Source organism: Mesocricetus auratus, unplaced genomic scaffold, assembly GCF_017639785.1.
Source record: "Mesocricetus auratus isolate SY011 unplaced genomic scaffold, BCM_Maur_2.0 Super-Scaffold_100676, whole genome shotgun sequence".
Lineage (NCBI taxonomy): Eukaryota > Metazoa > Chordata > Mammalia > Rodentia > Cricetidae > Mesocricetus > Mesocricetus auratus.
The window spans coordinates 16,606,605-16,630,121 of record NW_024429266.1 but is presented as its reverse complement, the minus strand read 5'-3'; the positions used below and the strand labels follow the sequence as shown (position 1 = coordinate 16,630,121).

The 23,517-nt window shown below is 35.0% G+C and overlaps 1 protein-coding gene across 7 annotated transcripts in view; it reads right to left on the bottom strand.

The window, feature by feature from the left end:
* Positions 1-23,517, bottom strand: part of Cep170 (centrosomal protein 170) — an 84,456-nt gene that overhangs the window by 16,914 nt on the left and 44,025 nt on the right. For 5 of the 7 annotated variants that reach the window (XM_013119186.3, XM_013119187.3, XM_013119189.3 and 2 more), the window contains 4 exons: positions 17,620-17,769; positions 15,030-15,150; positions 12,052-13,872; positions 6,487-6,721 (listed from right to left, as the gene is read on the bottom strand). In XM_013119186.3, coding sequence (XP_012974640.1) covers positions 6,487-6,721; positions 12,052-13,872; positions 15,030-15,150; positions 17,620-17,769 — 2,327 coding nt within the window. The remainder of the gene's footprint in view (positions 1-6,486; positions 6,722-12,051; positions 13,873-15,029; positions 15,151-17,619; positions 17,770-23,517) is intronic. The other 2 variants (XM_013119188.3, XM_013119191.3) reach the window with 1 other exon arrangement.

Below are 23,517 nucleotides of genomic sequence, written 5' to 3'. Positions count from 1 at the left end.
AAAGAAACTATTTAAGAAAGAGAAAAAAAGAATTCTGTCATTGAATCTTAAAAAAGATTTCAATTCTTAGAATTTTTCCACATTATATATTTGTTGGACATAAAACTCAGTTTGGCTTCTTCCATAGAGAAGGTTCCAGAATGACAGACTATACTTAAAAACACATGTGAAAGCTTAAATAACTTTCAAAGTACAAAGAAACATTTAAAAAGCTTACAAAATATGGTCTTAAATATTTTCTTAAAAATTTCTTTTAGATGTATATGTATGAATGTTTGACTGTATTACTATGTATATATAATATACACACATGTATATGTACATGCACATGTGTGTGCACAGACCATATACAGTCTGGTGCCCACAGAGGTCAGAAGAAGGTGTTGATGAAGGCCGTGAGTCACCATTCGGGAGCAAGGAACCAAATCTGGGTCTTCTGTGAGAGTAACGAATATTTTTAACCTCTGAGCCATCTCTCCAGTCCCCAAATGTAGGTTCAAAAGATATTCAAGGAGTACAACAATTGTGTAAAAATTAAACCAATTTTAAAACAAAGCTGTGGTGAAATTTATGAGTTGACAGATATGTAAGGTGATTTTGTGTGTGTGTGTGTGTGTGTGTGTGTGTGTGTATTTCCTTGTAGGAAACTGCAGCTTCTCTCTTTTATGCCAGTGCAAAAAGGTAGGGGAAACACCAACAAATATTTCCTGATCATTTGTTATTTGCCAGGTACTACTCTGTGCCCTGAGGGAACAACACAGAAGAAGTTACAGGGTTTCCCTTGCTCTTCTGGAGCTTAGAATAAATAATGAGCACCATTATAAGGAATTTTCACATTTACCATTTCATCAACTAACTCCTCACAAATAACTTCTAAGTGAGGTATTTATCATTTTATTTTATCAGTGATAAAAATGAAGCTTAGAAGTCAATGTGAATTTTGTAGGCTAAGGACACAGGGAGTAAGAATATCACTAGGCCTTTGTATTATACCACACTACCATGCAATTTTTCAAACTTAACTGCTGATGTGACTGAGAATAAGCTGGGGTATGTTATGTAAGATAGATTTAATATCCCTAAACTGAAATAACTGGATCTAAAATGCTTCAAAACACAAAGCTTTTAAGCATCAACATGACAGTACAAATGGAAAATTATATACCTGAACCTATATCATAAGTTTCAGTCAAACTCAGGCGTATTAAAAATGTCACATAAAATTATCTTCAGGTTATGTATATAAAGTACACATGAAATAAATTTTGTGTCTAGAATTGTGTTCCCTTCCCAAGATACCTCACCATGTATATATATATACATATATAAAACACTCTAAAAAACCCAAATCACAAACAGTTTCAAGTACTTTGAATAAAATGCCCAACCTGGGTTATAAATTCTTTCCTGAAATAAATGAACTAGGCTGAGAAACAGAATAAAAAGGTTTGATGTGATTTTAAAAAAATAAGCATCAGTTTACTTATTAAACAAATCTAATTTTTCTTTGCATATATTTATATAATGAAATATGATATTCATTAAAGTGGTAAGAATAAAAAGGCAGTTAAGTTATCCTCATGTATTAGAAGGAAATTTGTGTAAAAATAAGAGATTCTCATGTATATACACCATATAAGGTTCAAGAGGTACTTTTTTTTATTTGCTGGCATCTTCTGCACATGACTGCTATATCTTGGAAAGGTAATTCCCGTCTTAAAGTCAGTTCAGATTAACAACCTACTAGTAAAAATTTAAGCAGCTGGTCAGGTGTGGTGGCACATATCTAATATAAACACTTGAGAAGTGGAAGCAAGAATCAGAAATTCAAGGTTATCCTCAGCTTAAGCTTGAGGCCAGCCTGGACTACATGAGACCTTGTCTCGGACACAAGCAAGTCCTCAGCATTCATTACACAAATCACTACAAGAAAATTTGAGAAGAAAAGAGTTATAGAAATATTCTGAACAGAAATGAAGCACCTGTTCAATTTAGATAATGGGTCTAAGTCATGCAGTTACCAAACTAGAGATTTTTAACTTAACTTTATAAAGTTCCTTGATATATCTATTGGATTACAGTCACATGTTTCTTTACATGTAGTGCTATGTTCTGCTTTTAAACTTTCAGTCTACAAACTCCTCTCATTCCTATCCCCTCCAAATCTGCTACAAGAAATCCCAAAATAGTAAAAATATTTTATTTGGGGCTATATAATATGGTTTCCTTAGCAAATACCAAAAAATTAAAATTGCCAATTTTAAAACCTAATATACAATTCCACGTTCTATTCCATTTTCTTTAATACAAAATTTTAAGACAAAAACATCCCAAAGATAAAAAATGTAAACCAAGTGTAAAGATCAAGAACACTGCTAGTCCTTCTATACCAAGTGATAAAAGCTGTCACCACATTTCATATATTTTGTAGAAGGAATTATCTGCTTCACAAGCAAAGTGAACTGAAAAATGTACTTTGGGTTGGCAAGTTTATGATTTTCATGCATGTTCTGCTTAGTGACAACACTTTCCTTATTTAATACATTAGAGGTTTGCTTTCTTTAGTGTATACTGTAAATGCATTATTATAGACTTACAAGTATATTGGAAGTTTAAGAAATACTTTAAGACTTTTTCATACTAAGAAACTATAGAGAAGATATAAAGTGTTTTTATTATGAGAACAATATAAAATTATTTGAGTTTGGCCAGAAGATATGAACCTTCCTTGGTCGTGAATCTATAATAGTCTAGCGAAAAATATTTTGTAAACTGTTAAATACAATGCTGACCTTAAACCCCAACTGTAAGTGAATTCTCATAAAGTTTATGGAATAAACAGAAAAGCCCTAATGAAAATCAACGATCACTATTTCCTCTGTTCTTAAAATATAACATTTATTATTAACTTATTATCAATCACAAACACTAATGCTAGCACTGGTATTATACCGACCACAGATTTACAGAGTTTATGGTAGAAAAGGATATGAATCTAAAGTCTGATTTTATAGTTCATTTCTGGGCCATTCTGTTATACTTCAGCTCTATAGCTTAGGTGACCACCTGGAGCCAGCAGTATTAAGTCTGTTCACTATCTCTTGTGATATCATTTACCACCATGGCTTTTAATTGTTTTCTTTGTGAATGACCTCTACAACTGATTCCAGCTCCAACTGGCCTCTTCTGTTTCAGTACTAATATGACTATGTTGTCCTCATGGGAACACTTAAAAATCTTGAATTAATATATAGAACACAATTAAATAACTCAAGTATATATAAATATGATGCAAAATAGCATACTAGAGGTTTATATAAAAAACATAGTATTTGCAAAGCATAGTGCTGAGATAAAATAAAAAATACTATATTGGCTTTAGTTTAAAACGATTTAATTTAATATCTATAATGAACTGGTTGTTTTCTCTGAATACAGTTAACTAGACTTTTCAAAGTATAATTAAATGTTGTAATATATGTGTAATAATGAATTTAAAATACAATAATACTGCTAAGATCCTTGTGATTCAAATGTGAATTATATAATCATCTAGTATAACTTTTTCTGCTAAAAGTATTTGGTCATTTGCAAAGGTAAAACTCTAGCTTTGTCTACGTTAGTATTTATAAAACCACTAAAACCAAAAAAAAAAAAAACCACTAAAACCTATCAAATTCCTGCAGGAAGGAAACTTCTTTTATGCTGTACTTAAGCACATGGATCAAGAATATCTGAAAGAAAATCTTCCTTTACAAACTGAAAGACCAACTATGCTGTAATTTGCTTATATGTTTTCTATGCTGGATTAACCTTGTTTTTATTTAAATACAGGTAAAGAACAATGAATCAAACAGGTTTACACTTAAAAGAAGACAGAGATAAATCGACCAGAGCATAAACCATTTTTGTAATAAAGTTTAAAATTACATTTGTCTATTATAAGAATGTCAAGTATTTTTCAATGGTTAGTGAGTTGTTTAGGAAACAGCAACATTTCATAAAAAACAATTATTTCTCTTATTTAGCTTGATTTAAAGTCTTTGAAAATAATTATTCTCACATTATTCTAACTTATCATCACTCCATTAGAGCACTAAACATCAGCTCCCATTCTTTCCCCCGATAGTTTTCTTCGATCTCCCTCTTCTATTTTTTTCATGGGGGGGGACCAGTTCTGACTTATATATTCTTTTAAAAATGAAAACATTAAAGGCTAGATACTATTAACACAATTCTACTGAAAAATAGAGGTAACCAGGGATGAAAACTGTTAACATCAACAGATTAGGCTTAGAATCCTCTTGGAGAGACAACAGCAATACCAACACTTACAACAAATAAAACCAAGGGGAAACAACGTTTGGAGCTGTCGTCTTCCTTCTTTTAAGCTCACTCTCCTCTATTTGGATTAATGAAAGGTTTGACCCCCAGAAGTAAAAGGATTTTGTTTTATCTAACTTATGGCAAAGAGAGAATGAGGGATAGCCTTCTGAGAAGACAGACACGTTCTAGTTCCCTTTGGTACCCTTTGACCTTGTGTAGCCAGAGGAGACAATGACAAGCCCACAGCAAGACTTGCAGGCAGCTGTGATCATAACAGAGAGCATGTCAGGATTCTTGACTACACACACACATGGGCCCATGACTCACAGATTCCTTTTCTCTAATTAAACAACTGCCCTAAAAATTTTAGTACGTAGTCTCATTAAAAACCTGACACACGGGCGGTGGTGGCGCATACCTTTAATCCCAGCACTCGGGAGGCAGAGGCAGGCAGATCTCTGTGAGTTTGAGACCAGGCTGGACCGACAGCCTCCAAAACAATACAGAGAAACCCTGTCTCGAAAAACCAAAAAAAAAAAAAAAAAACCAAAAAACAAAAACAAAAACAAAAAAAAAACAAAACCTGACACAGAAGTCAGCAAAGGAAAAACATCACAAAGTATGGTAAAAATTGCTGCTGCTCTAAAAGCATTCCTGACCACTGTACATACACTGTTTATAATATTGCTAAGTATAGGCCAGGCGTTGGTGGCGCACACCTTTAATCCCAGCACTCGGGAGGCAGAGGCAGGTGGATCTCTGTGAGTTCGAGACCAGCCTGGTCTACCAATCGAGTTCCAGGACAGGCTCCAAAACAATACAGAGAAACCCTGTCTCAAAAAACAAAAAAAACAAAACAAAACAAAAAATTTGCTAAGTATAAAATTTACTGTCTTGATGGAAAGGCAAAAATAATTAGCATATAACACAGTAAAAATGTTTGTGCAGCACAAGAATACTGCAGTAAAATTTTAAAATCTTAGATTTAGAAAAACAAAATCCTTAAGATTTTAGCTACTATGGCCTTTGTTGAGTCTAAAATGTTTATATGTGCAATGTGAGCTTTACTTTCTGTACATATTTAAAAGTTATAAAAAAGTCATTTATTATTCAAAATAGTCATGTTTTAACTAAAGGGCTGAACTAACTGCATTTAATGAATTCATAAAAATGTAAGCAAGCCGGGCGGTGGTGGCGCACGCCTTTAATCCCAGCACTAGGGAGGCAGAGGAAGGCGTATCTCTGTGAGTTCGAGGCTAGGCTGGACCGACAGCCTCCAAAATAATACAGAGAAACTCTGTCTCGTTAAACCAAAAAAAAAAAAAAGCAAAACCAGGCAAGGTAGAGCATACCTATAACCCCAACATTTGAGGTCTACAAGGAGGATCCTAAATTCATGGCCAATTCAGCTTAGATTTTATAGTAAAACTGTCTCAAAAACCAAACAACAAAAAAGGTAAAAGGAAAAAGTTTATTCAAAGTTGCTCAGTAACATTATTAGCCCATCTGAAATACATTGTACATTGAGATTAGATTAAAAGTAATCTATATACTGCCCAAGCTAATGTTAACTATGTGGAATTATATCATCTTTCAAAAGTTATCCTTACTAGCATCTCTATTAAAAATCTTAGAAAATAGGAAGCAGGATTAATGATTATATTAATTATTAATATATTAATAGTATATTAATGTATCACTGGGGGATTTCATTTCATAGACATTTGTACAAAGAAGGGAACTTTTGTTATTAACCTGTAATGTATTTTTCTCAATTCTTTTCTTTCTTTTTTTTTTTTCAAGACAGGGTTTCTGTGTGTAGCTTTGGCTGTCTTGGCACTCGCTCTGTAGACCAGGCTGGCCTCAAACTCACAGAGATCCGCCTGCCTCAGCCTCCCAAGTGCTGGGATTAAAGGCAGGCAAGTGCCACCAACGCCTGACCTCAATTCTTTATATATGCCTGTCTGTCTGTCTGTGTTTCTGAGTGTATGTCTGTGCACTGCATAAAGCAGGAGCCTGTGGTTATTTTAGACAATTATGAGCTGAGATGTGTGCTGGGAACCAAACCCAGGTCTTCTACTTAGCCCTTAACTGCTAGCCTTAGCCAGCTCTCTCCAGCCCCCAACAACCTACAACGCTGATAAAAGATTGAAAACCAACCTGGCTATCTCTTCTCGATGGGCAGTCCAATCTCGGATATAGTCTTCCTGTTCTTTAATTCGGTGCTTGAATGAAGAACTAGCAGGCATTGCTGATCCAGTGCTCTGCATGCGAGTGGTTTTCAGGGCTGGAGAAGTACGTAGACGAGTATGTTTAGGGGAATTACGGTTTGATCCAAATTCATCTTCTGAGGTGGAAGCATAATCAGTAGGAAAGCGCCTCCATCTTGAATTTACTAAATTAGTTTAATTATTAAAAAAAGAATTATTATGTTATCATTTTAAAAAGATAAAATAAAAATCATGATTTCAAAATTACCATGAGAGCTCACACACAGCACAAGTTTCAGTAACTGACATATACACACCTCACAAAAAAACTGTAGTTTACTACTCCTTAAGATAGAAACATATTTTGGTAAATTAAAAACAATGAATAATTAAAAACAACTGAAAGACTTTTTTTTAATAGTGTAGTGAATAAACATTCAGATGAAAAAGTTCACTAATGATAAACAACTAAGCAAGCTCTAGTTATAAATGCTTAACGTGGGTGTTTCAGTTGCAAATATTTCTTGAGTAGAGATATGGATGCTTTTTAAATGACAGCAACAACACTAACATGACGAAAATAAAAAGGGAGAAAAGACTTCCTCATGCCACATGAACTTTTGACACGGAGACGATGAAACCCTCTTTTCCCAACACACAAATGTGCATAATTCCCGTTACAGAAATTATGCCTTTATGGCAGAAAAAAAAACATTACCTCTGTCATTCAACATCCTGTTACGCTATGGTTGGAAAAAATCTTTTTACATGGTAAAAAACACAACAAAGCATCTTCAACACAACTCTTTGCTGCTTTAACACTGAAAACATACGGTCAAAATAGACAATGGTGTAAAACCTACAAAGCGTAAAACTACAAAAGTTACTCTCACAACCACTGACATTTAAGGCACAAGAGGTCATTCAGATAGTAACATTAAAGAAAGTGGCAATTATTTTCTCCTTTATAGTTAGTAAAGACATTTAAAAATGTTATTGCTGACACACTGAAATTAATGTTGACATTTGTAAAGTATAAACAAGTGAAGAAAAGAGAAATGCCTAATTCATGGTAAACTTCACAAGAACAGGAAATGTTTATTTAACAACTAATATATACCTAGCACTTGGGTCAAGTATCTGGCTAGCAAGTGCTAAGAATAGTTTTGAATAATGAATGGATTCCTGGATAGACATCATTTGCATTTATAAAATCCAGAATCATGGGATGCCTTTGGTATGTATTCAAAGAGACAAATATATTTAGCAACTGCTGCAATTCCCAAATGTCACTGATACTTTATGACTTTTCTTTCTCTTCAATCCTGAACTTGACCTACTGTACATATTATTGGTCAAGAGAAGCCCAGGATTTCCTCATCTTCCACTAGGATTTTGTACTTTTCTGATACCTCTTCCCAAAACTGTATTTTCCTTATGTGGGCTGGCTCTTAAATAAAACTGCCATCACCGCTACTAGAGATGACTTAAAGCAGAGAAATCTAGAGGAAGATATGTATTAAGTCAGAGCCAGCTCATCTGTTCTCACTAATGCTGTTTGCAGCTTCTCGGTTAGGGTATGGACTGATGGGTGCAGGAGAATAAGCAGATGTAGAAAAAGTTCATGGCTCACCATAAAAAGTATACATAGATAATTGTTTGTTTTTTTCCTGAAGGGGGGGTGTAATTGTTCATTTCACAGGATTTTGAAATCACTATGAAAACAAACACAACTCCGGGGTGTCCATGAGCAGGATCCTTAAAGGTTTAACTGAGCATGGAAGACCGACTCAAAATCCATGCCCATTTGAGAGAAAAAAGGGGAGAAAGTAGAATGCCAGGGAAAACTGAGTATAAAAGGTTTTCTGTCTTTTAGCTATTCAGATTGAATGAAAAAATACTTTTATTCTTTTGAATTTTCTGTTTACAGAAATACATTTAATTTACATAATTAGTTTCATTTGACAGAGTGATCTTACTAAGGCACTTTATAGATCACTAAATTGAATATACAGGGAATGTTTGAAATACCAATTTCTAGTTTGTTGGTTGGTGAAGCACTAGTTATACATATTAAAATGAGAGCAAGTTTCTTTTTTTTTTTCTTTTTGGTTTTTCGAGACAGGGTTTCTCTGTATTGTTTTGGAGCCTGTCCTGGAACTCGCTTGGTAGACCAGGCTTGGTCTTGAACTCACAGAGATCCACTTGCCTCTGCCTCCCAAGTGCTGGGATTAAAGGCGTGGGCCACCACTGCCCAGCAAGAGAGCAAGTTTCAAGATCACTTGAAAACTTGTAAGTCACAAGAAACTGATTTATTTATAACATTATTAAATTTATTTTAACATAGAAAACAGAATTATATGTCTTGAAAGTGCGTATCATATATGTATTTATATATTCCTTTGAGAAATGAATACATTTGTTCAGCTTTAATTTGACAATAAATGATATACTGTTTATACTACCAAAAAACTATTTTAGTTATAAAATGTACAACATTCTTTTCTTGCTGAAGGTGTAAACTATGTTCACTACAAAAATATTAATCATGTCTAGAATAAAAAAGGAATTATTAGTACATAGCTGTGAATGCTTCTTTTTAATGTACCTAAGCTATATTAGTCTTAAAATACAATTATAGATTTTAAAAAAGGTTAGAAAACACTTTATTTTTTTTATATACCAGAGTATTTTAGAGGGGAGTTAAAGCACAAACAAGTTTTGTTGACTATATTTATAAGCATTGAATGGTAAGATTATTTGGAGAGAAAAACAATTCCCTCAGAATACTTTGTATTTTCATTCTTCACTTGAGGGAAGATTTAACAAAAGCCATGTAAGTCTGTTTAGTTTCCACTATTTTAATTTTGAGATTTAGAATGGAAGACACTTAGAAAAAATTTAAAATATCAATAAATTTTTAACCTATGCACTAAAAATAATAAACACCAGATAGTTTATTACACTGGCAGTGCTGCTAGTCATAGCATTATATAGCTTTTAGAGACTGGGTCCTGCTAGATAGTGCAAATCTGTAACACATTAAGTAGCCAAGGCTGGCCTACAGTTTACTGAAGTCCTGAGATTGTGGGTGTTAACCACTGCAGCTGGTCAACAGCTTTATTTTGATAACTTAGAATCCTTAATTTTAAATACCAAAATCTTGACCAAAATAAACCTGGGTATTTCCTTTGTCACCAAAAGAATATGGGAGAAAGGCAAGTCATTAAGCCCTTGGAAGCAAATACCAGAGATGCATAAAAGAATTGCTATCAATGTTGCTATACATTTCAAGTCATCAATGCTTACCATATTAAGTGAAAGAAAACCCTGCTAATGACTTAGTCCAAAACACTGAATCAAAATAATTTTTACATTTGTCAATATGGACAGATTCACAGGTGGTAGATAACTTCAAGGTCTTTAAAGTTTATATGGAGAACAGAACATTGATCAGTATGATTCCATGTTCTTTTAAGCCTTATTTCCTTCTCCTTTCCCACTCAACATAATATAATATCTTAAATAGAAATGTTATAGCATCAAAGACATTTAATTGTTAAAAGCAAACATAAATCTTTTAGTAATAATTCCATACAACAACTATTTAGTATATTCTTCACTGACATGGATTGCATAATATTATAGGATATCAATGATTTACTGAACAACACCCAAACTATTATATTTCATATTCACCTTATACATGCTTCTAGTAATAAGACACTAGCTGTCTTCTGGAAGCTAGCATATAGTTCCATTTCTTAACAGTAGAGTAGCAACATCCAGTTATAAAGGTCCTGGATTCTCATTCTGCCCTGATATCTGACCAGGGCAGGTTATTTCATGTCCTGGCCCAAGTTCCCTAGCTAGCTCTTAAATTCCATGACTGTAGATATGTAATAGCTGACTACTAAGTATAAAGAATGAAAGTAACAATTTTTCCTTGGGAATTTCATTAAAGAATTCCAAGACTTTTTATTTGTTTTAGATAACAAAAAGTAAGTATCAAGATCTGTATTCAAAGTAGAAATCAAAATTAGTCTATATATGATATCTTATGCTTGTTTCTCAGACTTGCCAAGTGGCCCTATTTCGACCACCTAAACAAGCCCTCATGCTAAAGAATAAGGCCAGATGAGCTGGTCACTCAGCAGACAAGAAGTCACTCCGTGCTCATGCTAATGTGTTAATGTGTTTAAATGGAGGTGAGGTGATAAAACAAGCAGTGGTTTCAGAGGAAATCAGGGTACACACCGGAGTGCAGCGCAAAGGGAATGAACTGAGAAGGAAGGACAAGAAACAAATGAGTAACAAAACCAGCAATCAATTCATTAGTAATCAGTCAAAGACTGACATGTGGAAACGGACCAGAATAACAAAGACAATGCCATTCATCCTCCAGGAAGTACGGCTATCTATTCTCTAATTCTGGTCTACATCTAGTCCTACCATAGTCTATGACTGTCCTTACCAAAGCCACTGACCAATGCAGATGGAAAGACAATGGAATGGATGAAAGCAGCAGTGAAAAGGAGGAAGGAAAGTGGAAACCAAAACACTGTTTACAAAGTACTTCTGGTTTTCAGTCATGGAGGATGTATTATATATCAAGCAAAAATAAAAGGAAGATTTTATACCAACGTTCCTCCACTTTAACTCAAGACTTAGGCTCACTTAGTTTGCTGGGAAAGAATCATAAACCTTCAAGGCTTCAAACAGCTGGCCTACCCTTCTTGGCCTTTTCACACCCACATATGCAGCTAATTGTGAGGTAATAAGAACATGCTTATTACATGAGGATACACACAAACAGCTAGTTGCTTCACTGCTGTGGTCACATACTCTCATTGGCTTCAGCTTAAATACAGACAAATTAGCAAACAGCACTTCAATACTGGGAGACTGTAAATAGTGATTCAAATTATATTCACTTAGGTAATTTCTACAGTTAAATGCTACAACAGGACTTTGTGAGATAATGCTCACAACTAATAAACTTTCCAATTTAGTTCAACCTACATATGCTTAGTAATCACCCCATAAATCCAGTTTCTTCCAGTGAAATTAGAGTTAATTTTCAAGAGCTCCAACTCCAAATGTGTAAGTATGTGAAACATATTTTTTTAAATCAGCTATTTCCAAAAAGACTAAAAAAGGTATATTATTTCTCTATGGGTTCATGAGAAATATCTGATTTTAGAAACATAAATAATATTTTTAGAATAGACACTAATTCCTAATATAATTCTGACAAATAAATCCAATTATTATCAAATAAAAAACTAAAACTCTTAAATCTGTTCAGTTAATTTCTTATTTTGAAATCACTACTATGTCTAAGACATTGGAAGCACAATGACTTCTAAATTTTACATTTTAATGGAGGAGGGGACATTAACCCTCTAATTTTAACCTTACTTTTGAATTATTTTGCTAAGACAGCTGAAAATTTCTTAATAAAGAACCCACACAGAGAACATGCTAATGTTATCAGAAATCTGGATCCAATTACCTGAAGGAGAGCCATGAGTGGAGGTCATGCTTTTGACCTTGGAGTCTGATAGCCGGGAGATACTGTTAGCTCTAGTTCTAGGAGAAAACTTATCGGATGGCACTAATCTGGCTCCACTCCTAATGATGGCTTCTGCAGTGCGTGAAGAGGCACTACTTCTTGATATTGTTGCTTCAGAATCACTACGGGCAGACAATGAGCCAAGTCTTGTTCTTCGAGGCTGAGCCAATAAATCAATCCGAGAGATTGTTCGCCTTCCTGTGGGTGGTTTTGATGTGGAACTTGTGGTGGATACTTCAGAGGCAACAGATGCTTTGTCAGCATCAGCAAGTTCACTGTCGGAAGCTTCACCCAGGCGGGCTCGGCGCAGGAGGGAAGTCCTGGTGGGCCGTGGCCTTGGGAGAGTGGTTGATTTACTTGAACCAGAGGCAACGGGAGAAGTCTTAGACTTTGTTCCTTTGCCTCCTTCCAGTTTGGAATGTATGTTGTGCTCATCAGCTGAGGTAAGTGGAGTCCTTCCATGGGATTTACAGGAGTATGTCTCCTGGTCAGATGACATAATGTCAGAGATAGCAGAATGAGGTACACTAGAGGTCTGGTCATCATCTGTTAAGTCTATGGAAGGCTGCCGGATTCTTCCACTGGACTGTACAAATTTTCGACCATCTGCTCTTGCACCTATTTCTGTAGAGCGACTTTTTGCTTTCTTTTCAATTTTCTCCCTAGTGCCTGACTTTGTAGCATCTTTGGAAGGGGAACTCGTGGAACACCTGTCTTTATAGAGACTAGTGAAACTCTTCCGCTTTTGGGTGGACTTTCTTTCTGTCTCTCCAGTAACCAGACTAATTGTACTGGCTGTGTCTACATCAGATTCCGGTGAAATAGAATTGTCTCTATTGTAACTGGGAGTATCTGGACCTTCATCAGTTTTATTATTATCTTCACGCAGTTTAGCTTCCAGAAAAGCCATCACTGCTTCTGTGTCTTTTAGAATCAAGGTTGTGTCCATGCTAGAATCAGTATCCACAGAGTCGCTCCTTTCTCGAAGTCTACTTGCAGATGTCAATGCTAAGGAAGTGGGAGCAGATGAAGTCTGCTTATTAATATGAGGAATAAGTTCTATGGGTACATTTGAGCTGGGTTTTTCTATTGTGAAACTCCCTTGCCGCACTAACGGCTTGGAGGACTCTTTCTTGTCTCCTTTTGAAGTCTGGCTTTTTGGAATTTCCTCAGCTTTTCTTCTCTTGCTTTCATTTTGTATTGTTCTTTCTCCTTTGCTTGTAGAATGTCCTGACAAGTTTTCTAAAAGTTGGGACTCTTGCTTAGAAGATTCCTCCCTATATTTATCTATGTGGCCTGAAGCACTTTTTGAAGACAACTTAGTAGGGGTCCACTGGGCCTGCTCCTTCTGTTCCTGTTGTTGGATTTTAGCTAATGTTTGTTTTACCAAAGACGTTTCTTTATCAGTTTCACTTTTCTCTTTACTAGAAGAGCTACCTGCGAGAGGGAGGGCTTTATGGTCTCCACCCGTTTTAGGAATCTCACCATTGACTGCCCTCTTCACTTGACTCAGGCTTCTGTCTGCAGCATGCTTCTCGTTCTGGTGGACATGGGCAGCTGCTTCCTTTTCCTGCAGTTCCGTGTCTTGCTTCTCTCCTATCTCTGACCTCTGGGGTACGACCTTTGCTCTGGAGTTCTCAAGAGGCTTGTCTTCATTTGGGAGCTGGGGAAGAGTTCGCCTCTTTCTCTCTCCCTGACTAGCCAAGGAAGCTGCAGAGCCACTACTTCTCAGTGAAACACCAACTTCACCAGTATCCGTCTCTATAAAATGAAAACACCAAAGCAGGAATTCATTAGAACAAAAGGACACAAATAAAATGAATGTCAAATTATTCAGGATTTTGAGATATAAGTTTAAAAATAACCTCAGTATAAAATGAATGCCATCACTGCGGGGAATTTGTACTTCCTAAGAGGGGCGAGAGGGGAGCCTTACCTCTTAGCAAGGCCTTAAAAGAAATTTGTATCAATAGAAAAACATGAAAATAGTAAAAAAGTGGCAGGTTATTCAATAATTTTATATAGCAAGGGACTTTTAAACTAATTTTCTGGTATATTAAGGCAGTTTATAAAAGTAAATGACTACTTTCTTTTTTTCAACTTAGCAGATCCCAATGCAAAAGTAAATACTTTGAAGAGACAATACAGACAAAACAAATTTGGTCACATTAAAAAAGTTTTTTGAGGGAGTCTATAAGTGTAAAAGTAAGTGTAAAAAGTATGAATAGACAATTTAGAATCCTCTATATTTATGGGTACAAGGTGACATTATTACTTATGAATATAATGAAAAATAATTAAATCAGTTTTTTGACAACTTAATTCATAATATACATTCATACATATGTAGCTCATTTACAAATTATCACCTTATCTTTAGTTTATGATCACACTGTAGTGATAGCTGCATATTTTCAAATAGACTGTCATATCAAGAAGTAATTTTTTAACTGAAAAGCAAAACTATGAAGCTTTAAAATTATACTTGAATAACAAAAATTTACAGTAAAAAAATCAGACTGTCTGAAAATGAACTTCTAAATCTTGGTATCCTTTTGTCTTTGGAAGGTTCAGTTTGTGAAGTACACAAAAGTTTTTAAGGGAAAAAGAACTTGGGGGCAGGTGGTATAACAGCATCCTGTATAACATATACAATGAGCTCCTCAGGTACTCCCAATATTGCAGAAAAAGAAAGGCTTTATTATTTAGATACTTTCTACTGTTTTAATTCCCTAAAACACAAAAATGTTAATTAAAACCTAGCATTTTACTTTAATTCAATACACTGTTCCAACATGAGAGCTTAACTTACTCCTTACTACATTTTTTAGCTTGTTTCTTTTAAAAGCACACATGCTATATTATAAAAAAAGACAGAAAAGGTAAAAACTGGAGGAGGATGAGAAAAAATAAGTTACCATTTTCTATAGTTGCAGACAATTCCATTAACCTTTCTTCTGGATCATGCCTTGTATGATTAGCAGCCAAACTAGCCCACTGTGAAACCCAACGTTTGCTTCCAGATGAAGGTATTCCTTCCTAAAGGAGGAAAAGAGGATGAGGCAATGCAGCAGTGCTGCCAATGCTGACTCTCATGAAAGAGAACTTCATGCAGTCACATCATGTGACATAGAAGCCTTTCTGAAGCTCAGCTTGTTATGCTTCATTAAATTTCTTCACGTCTAAGAAGAAGATTCTCTAGCTGCCCCTTTCAACCACATTTTACCACCACTGAACTTAGTGTATCATTTCCTGTGCTACTTATATAACAACAGCATCAGGTCAACCCTGGAAGTTTCCAGTAGTAATTACTACATGTCACAGCTCTGCAGCTAACCTACTGGTGTCACTCTGACTCCATTGAAAGGAACAGAGAGTCTATAAAGAGAGACTAAAGTAACCTGCTAGTCCGCTACTCTCTAGGAAATCAGACTGACTCTGGGTCTCAGGAACTATGCTAGGTAATGTTTAACAGATTTCAAGAACCCAAAGCCTCAGATTTTTATATTTAAGCTGAAAATAACTAGTTCTATGAATTTTTCTATATCCCATCTGAACACAGACCCTGCTTTTAAGACAAATGTTTTCTGAACCCTTCTAATGAAGTATATAGGTCCCTTAGCTCATGAACATACCCTAGCATTTCTTAAGCCAAGGGTAATATAAAAATTATATCTCTTAAGCCATAATCAGAAGTAAGAGCAGTCTTGGAAACCCAGTGAAGTTAAGAAAACTGTGGGTGGTGGTGGTGGTGGTGGTGCTGGGAGTACACAGTTCTGTGGTAGAGCACCTGCTCAGCACACACAAGGCCAGGTTCAATCCCTAGTAGAACAAACAATAAAGACACCTCTCACCCAAAACTTAACTCAGGCATTCATACCAAAACTGATGCCAAGTAGGAAATGGAAAACTACAACACAAAATTTTGAACTATTTAAAATATACCTTATTTAAAAAAAAAAACCCAAGATACTGTGTTAATTATGAACAGGCTAAGGTTAGACACTGATGAAGTAATGATTTCATGTAGATAATACACTTTGTGGTTTCATGAACAGATTAAAATAGTCAAGCATAGAGATTGACGTATTTAGATATGAGGTCACCAAAGCTATCTGACTTCTTGAACTCCCTTCCAAGGTCTTGCAGTACCTGCCCACAACTGTGAGCACTACAGGCAGTGCGGATCATCCTGCACTATGCTGAGAAAATCCACAACAGGGCATACTGATGATATACTGTTCTTTGTTCTTGCTGGCCTGTTAGGCCTGCAAAGGTGGCAACTTATTGGGGCTATATGAATTTTACTTGGCATGGATAGATGAAGAGAAGAGAGGGAATCTAAAGTAATTTACAAAAACCTTTCCCTGGATTTACCAAAATATCAACACACTGCCTGATATTACTATTAATATTGCCTGTTTTCAGGGAGTAAATTAAACAGAAACTAGAAAATTGTCTGAAGGGGAAATAAAGAACACTAAAAAGCTGTAATTACTTTGACAATTTTCAGAAAATGGCAAACCACAGAGTAATAGTTTAACACTATTCAATGACATTCATATTTGTAGGAATAGAAACAAAATAGCAATGTTACATAATGGTTTTTTATGCATATCTTATATTTATTCACTTACTATAACTCTTTTCCTTAGAGGAAAATAATGTAATGAGTAAGATAATGAATTAAGAAAGCTAGGTCAGGTTGGGGAGAAGGCTCAGTGATTATGAGCACTTGCTGTACAAGTCTGACAGCTGGAGTTCAAATTCCCAGCACCCACATAAAAAGCTGGACATGTCTGTGTGTACCTGTGAAAGTCGCTGTCCTAAAGGAAAAGGCGGAGAGTTAACAGAGGAAGACATTTGTGTGCTTGTTTGACTTCCATATGCATGTGTAACAAACAAACATACATACATACATACATACATGCACTGCATTTGCCTCATTAGTAAAAGAGTTTGCGGGGTTCCTTCCATTGCAAGCTGCTGCCTATTGTCTGAACAAATAGACTTCCAACTTATACAAATATTTCATGTTTTTTTGATACATAAGATGGAGTGGAATTTTGATATCATAGCTATGCCAATCAAGCCATCTAAGTTCTAATCCTCAATACATCCTGGCTTGTACCACACTAATGCTTACTGCAGTGTGTATAAGTTGCACCTTTCACATGTTTTCTGCTGACTCAACTTTCTAATTCCAAACACATACCTTCTAGAAAGCATAGGCAGTGTATATTTCTTGTTTTGTCACATGTGCTACTTACAAAAAGGAACAAGTAGTGTATTACTTGTTTGCCGAATTGTAATTATTTTCCTCACTAACTATGAAAGAACAACGAAAATTAAGAACTAAACTAAAACTGTTTTAGGTTTTCATTCAAAATAAAAATTGGTCAAAATGTAGTTTTTGAAGCATTTCACAAGAGAATATATGATACATAGTTAAAATAACTTCCAAACGAAGAAAACTTACATTTTGTGCACATAAAAAGAACTGCATACCTCTGAGTTATGAAACCCAGGTGTACTGAATGGCTTTCTTTCTTCCATTACTGCTGCAGCAGACTTGAGAGTCCCATCTTGTATCAGACCTTTATGCTTTTCGTTGATAACAGGCCTATTATAACCCTGATTGTCATCTACTCCAAATACCTAGGAGGAAAAATTTGTTTCATGATGAAAATGTAAGTGCGGGCACCAGATTAATATATGACTGTCATCAACAGCATCAGAAGCAAATAAAAATATCCTAAATTAACCTCACCTAGCAATTTCAGAAACAGGGAACCATATTTAATGACAAGATGACTCCCCATCTGGACTGGACAGGAAGCCAACAGTTGCAGATGTGGCTATCCCTTTTAATAGCTAGCAAATTATTCTGGTTGATCAAATGAAACATTCAGAATACTACATTTGATTTGTTGAATGACTTGATGCTCAACATTACAATCATGAGAAGAGTCAAGAAAATACTTCAGCATATTTTCAGCTTGCTTCTTGTTCCTATTTCAGAGAAGCATGTTAAAAAATATATGCCTCTTTTTTATTAAAAGAAGTTTCGTTTATATATATCTTATATTTATACTTATAATTTCTTAGGGTACCCTTAAACAAGATTTTATTGAATGAATTTTACAAAAGTACAGCAATTTGTCTGAAATGTAGGTTCTTGGCCTATTCACATAGATCAACTTTATCAATAAGTAAATGACTATCAATGGTCAACACTTTAAAAAGCTCTCAACACAGAGATCAACAGTCATGTGATTGTATTTTCCTAACAGGCAAGATTCCAGTATTAATCATTTTCTGGCACATAAAGGAACCTGGATGTAATACCTTGCAAACGAACTGCAAAAATGTTATAGTGAATACATTTAATATTTTGTTTTACTATTCAATTTTGAACTTGGTTCAAATGAATGGATGAATGTTCCCCAGACTTACTCATTACACTTAACTGTATGGGGCATTGATCATTACAATCAGAAAAATATGCCCTCAAACAAGCAATGTGTGGAAATGACCCTCATAACCCTTGCTTCCTACAAGGGAAAACCATTTTCAGTGGTGCCATCTGTTTTCAGGTTGATGCATGACCTTCTCATCTACAAATGTGTTGGGTAGTATTCATAGCTATAATGGGACATATGTAGCCCATAGATATTAGGTTGGAAATGCTTGCTGTATCAACACACAGAAAAAGAAATTGATGGTCTTATAATAATCTGATAATCTGATAGATTCTGAAATGTGCATTTAGCAAAGCAGAGACTGTAATTGTAAACGGCACACTTGTTGAGGGTATAGGTAACTATTGTAGAAAGTACAAAAGAAAACGGGCAACCAAGATGAGTCAAGCAGCTTTCCATCACCAAACCGGAAGTGGAAAAGAGAGCGACTGTGGCTCTGCTGCAGTTGTGGGCCTGGCTATCGGCTTAGTTCATCGCCCTGTCTCTAGTCATGCCCAAAGTGGGTGTGGTTAGCATTGCCTTATCACTACTACATCCATTTGGGCCTCTAGAGTGCCACGTGGCTAAAATAGTGAAGCAAAGAGGGCGTACCTGTGTCTTGTGACTTTACATTGATTTGTAAGGAAATCAACATTAGAGTGGAAGTGGCTTGTGGGTCTTTTACAAAATAGTTTACTGCAAATTTACTGGTTTGTTTTACTTTTGTATTACCAGAAAAAAAAAAAAAACCTCGTTTGGTAGTAAAAAAGTAATCATATATGAGTCCTTACATTTTGCATCATTGTTGCATGTCACTTTATAGTTTATGATTTGGTGATAATTAATTGCATCAGACATACATTACAATTATTAAAATACAATCTTAATCACCAGTGGTTTCCAATAAAAAAATATGGTAAACCACTTCAAAATACTTTTAATAAAAATGGCTTGGATATTGCATTGTTAATAGACTGGTATTTTGAAAAGGCTAACAATTATACCGAGGACTGTGCTCTAATGGGAGTTGAAGGCAATAGACAGTACTCCAGAGATTTTCTACACATTCCCTTTAAAGTATCAGAGACATACCTACTCATATATCTGTTAAAGAATGGCCAATTTCTTTCCATATAGATGGCATGGCAGGAAAACTTCCAGTGTTGCAAAAATGCTTTGAGATTTCACACTTATGATTTAGTTTGATTGTTTTGTTAATTATTGAGGTAGTCTCAGAGTGTAGTCCAGACTGACTTAAATCTAAACACATTCCTCTTGTCTGAGCTACTCAAGTGTTATAAATTACAAGCAAGAATAAGCCACTATGGTCGGCTTTTAAAACATATTGAAAAACATTAATAAAGTAGTAATGGCTAGTCCAGCTCAAACAATATGCATTCATTTCTGTGTGTAGGCACACAGACCTTCGATTGTGATATTTTGCACATGGAAACACAGCGCACAGTTAGTTACAATATCTATATACTCCAAGACATGCATGTTTTTGTATTTTTAAAGTACACACATACAGACATACAATCTAATAATGGTCTAGAACTTGAGAGTACTCAAAATCAAGTCAAAATTTATAAGATTTTCCATCTTTCATTCTAGAGTCTGTCATTAGGAGATTTCATCCAGTATACGTATCATTATTTGACCTACCAACTGTATAGAATGTGGCTTACCTGTCATCAAGGACAGTTCAAGATACTTCAAATGTTATCCATAAACCCATTCTTTTCTCCCTATCCTACTCTGACTTGTTGTCAACCACAATTTCAGTCTTGTTCATAACAAAATCTGGCTCTCTCCCCTAGCCAGGAGTTCTTTATATTGGATGCCCACCGGGGAGAAAGACAAATACCTGTCTAATCTGTACTTTCTTTAATGGAATTTTCACAGAAGCTTGCTCTTACACTTCTAAATCTCTCAGGGCAGGTGCAAAAGGAGTTCTTTGGGATTACTAAGATGACTCATGTTATCTTAGAGGAGAAGAATGACATTCACATGCTACCCACTACTGTCTCCATCATCCAGGTAGATATTCTACCTGGGACACCTGTGATAGATCCCTCCAACATATTCTAGTGTTAGGGAAAGAGAATAGAAGGAACCTTTTGCTCCACACTATTACATGTTTCATTAAACATATTCTCAATCTTTAGCTCAGAATATGGACATATCATATTTATTATAGAATTTCCCACCTAGAGTTCAGGGGCTACTCTCAGCGATTAAAACAACTGGCTACTGAGGCATGGTACTTACTGAATGTAGGCAATTAAGGTAGGCACTACAGGAAATTTAAAAATCTGTATGACTTAGTCCTACCAACATCTAATAAACACACACACACAAGCCTGAAAGAACCATACAGAAGCACTCTATTATTAAACTAAGCTTCTGTAAATACCAGACTTTTAGATTTCTGTTTCAACTTTAGATTAACATTAAAAAGAAAAAAAACACCCTCCAGATAATAACAGACTATGTTGTATACACCACAAGCAAAGCCCTTGATTTTGGTTTTTCTATTACCAGGTTATTACTGTCATTATTAGTCTAAACTACAGAGCCCAAAGTTTCACACCTTTTTGATTCAAAATGGTAACAGTGGGGCTGAGGACTACCAGTGCTCCACTTAAAGAGCTGATATTTTTGGCTATTTTATGAATATTTATATTCCATCTATTAATATTAAACAGGTGTGTAGGTCAAAATTACACATTATATTATCAGATATGGGAGATTTGGTCTTTGTAACAGGAAACAGAGCCCAGTGTGAAAGAAGAAGGAGAGGGAAAAACTACGTCATAATTATAACACAAATGTAGACCAAATGAGAATTTCATTGCATAATACTGAATTTACTAAATTAAAACTAGGACTGTGGGTATAGATTAGTGCACATCTAACATGAATGAGACCCAGCATGTAAAAAGTCCCAATCAATTAAAATTTAGAATCCATCTTCTCATAGAAATGAGAAAGCTAATAGTAAACACCACACTTTTTGTAAGCTTACATTAATTAAAGGATGGTGAAGTACTTAAGATTTTAATCCTAACAAGATGTCAAAATAAAAATATTGCCAAGTTTCAGTCCAGAACATATCTTGCCCCAAGGAACAAGGTCCTGCTGGGTAAGACGAGTGGGGTCTATCATTGTAAGTTAAATCACTAGTACAAGGTCCCATACCTTACCAAAAAACATTCAAGAAACAATCCAAGTATATAGTGTCAAAGAACTCAAGATTATTTATGTAAGTTTTCTTTTTAAATTTATAGTATTTTCCCAGGAAAATATAGCTTAACTTTTAAAAAGAAAAATATCTTAAAATTCAATGGAATAAATATATTGTGATTATTTAACACTGTGATTCTGATATTTGTAACTAATTCTTCAAATGTAATATTTAGGCAAAACTGTTACAAGAGTTCAGAGTGGGATTAGGAAAGACCATTTACCATTTGCTGTAGCCTATACATACACTCTTCACGGCATCATTATTTATAGTCAAAGATGAACTCAAATTCAACATCTGCCAATAGATGAACAGACAAAGGGTTCTATCATAGTATTATTTATGACTTATCATAAAAAAGAATGAGTAGTGATGCATGTTAAAACATAGATGAACCTTGGAGACAATATTCAAAGTAAAAGTAGCCAGTCATTAAAGGCCACAGATAGAAGGACTATTTACATGAAATATCCAGACAAAGTAAATGCACATTGACAGAAAGCAGATAGGTAGTTCCAAGGGGTCCAAACAATGGGAAAAGACTATTTAAGTGCAATTTCTCTTTAGAGTGATGCATACATTCTGAAGTTATACAATACAATCATCACAAAACAGTATGAATTACCACAGCTTCCAGACTCTACACTGATGCTTTACTTCTGAGATCTGACTTTTAATTAATCATCATTCTGCCTCAGCTTACCAAGTCCTGGAATTATAGGTGCAGATTATAACACCTAACTGAACTGTACATTCTCAATGACTAAAGTATCCCAACTTTATGTTATGTGAAATTTACTTCAATTTTAAAATAAGATACTACATAACTCTTCTTTCTCACGGCTGACCCAGGCTAGGTTGGTCCCCTGCACTGTAACTTCCACTTTGGCTTCACATTTAACCCTTTTAGTGTTGAAAGAAATTTCTAAGACTTGCCAGTACTTTGGGTATAGAGTCATATATGGAAATGAATAATATAAAAACTAATATTCAGAGATCATTTTTATGATAGACATCATGATAAGCACACTATGTTTTAGAATTTCTGCTAAACTTAAAAAATTCTTAAGCTTAAAGAGGTTGATTTATACCAAGAAATGGTACATGTAAAGTTTATACACTTAATTCCAGATGCCTGCAAATAGCCATGTTCTTAACCTCTGCAATATATATAACCATAAAATAATATTTTAATGGAAAAATATTAATCACCATCAAGCAAAAGACCTATGGCTTTTGAAAACCTATACCTCTTTTTTTTTAAACAACAGTAAAGTACTGCTTACATATAACATGTATTTCTAAGACTAAAAAAGTTTGGCATTATGCCACTCTAAGAGTAAAATAATTAGACTCCTCAATAAACTTATGTCTGCAAATGTATATAGTGAATGCATCACAAATACTACAGAACACAGACTAAAATAGAATACACTTAGACTTAAAAGTGAACATAATCCTACTATTTTTTTTCCTGCATCCCAGAGGGTTAGATCTTGCCCACTCTGACAAGCCATTCTAAAAACTCATCACCTAGACTAGCATATTCCAAATGTTAATGTGCACATGAACTACATGGTCATCTTATTTTTAATCACAGATTCAATTCAATATATCTGTACATGCCTCCTTAGTAATATCAATGCTATACACACATGAGTACATTTTGGGTAACAAGAATTTAAATGTGAGATTAAT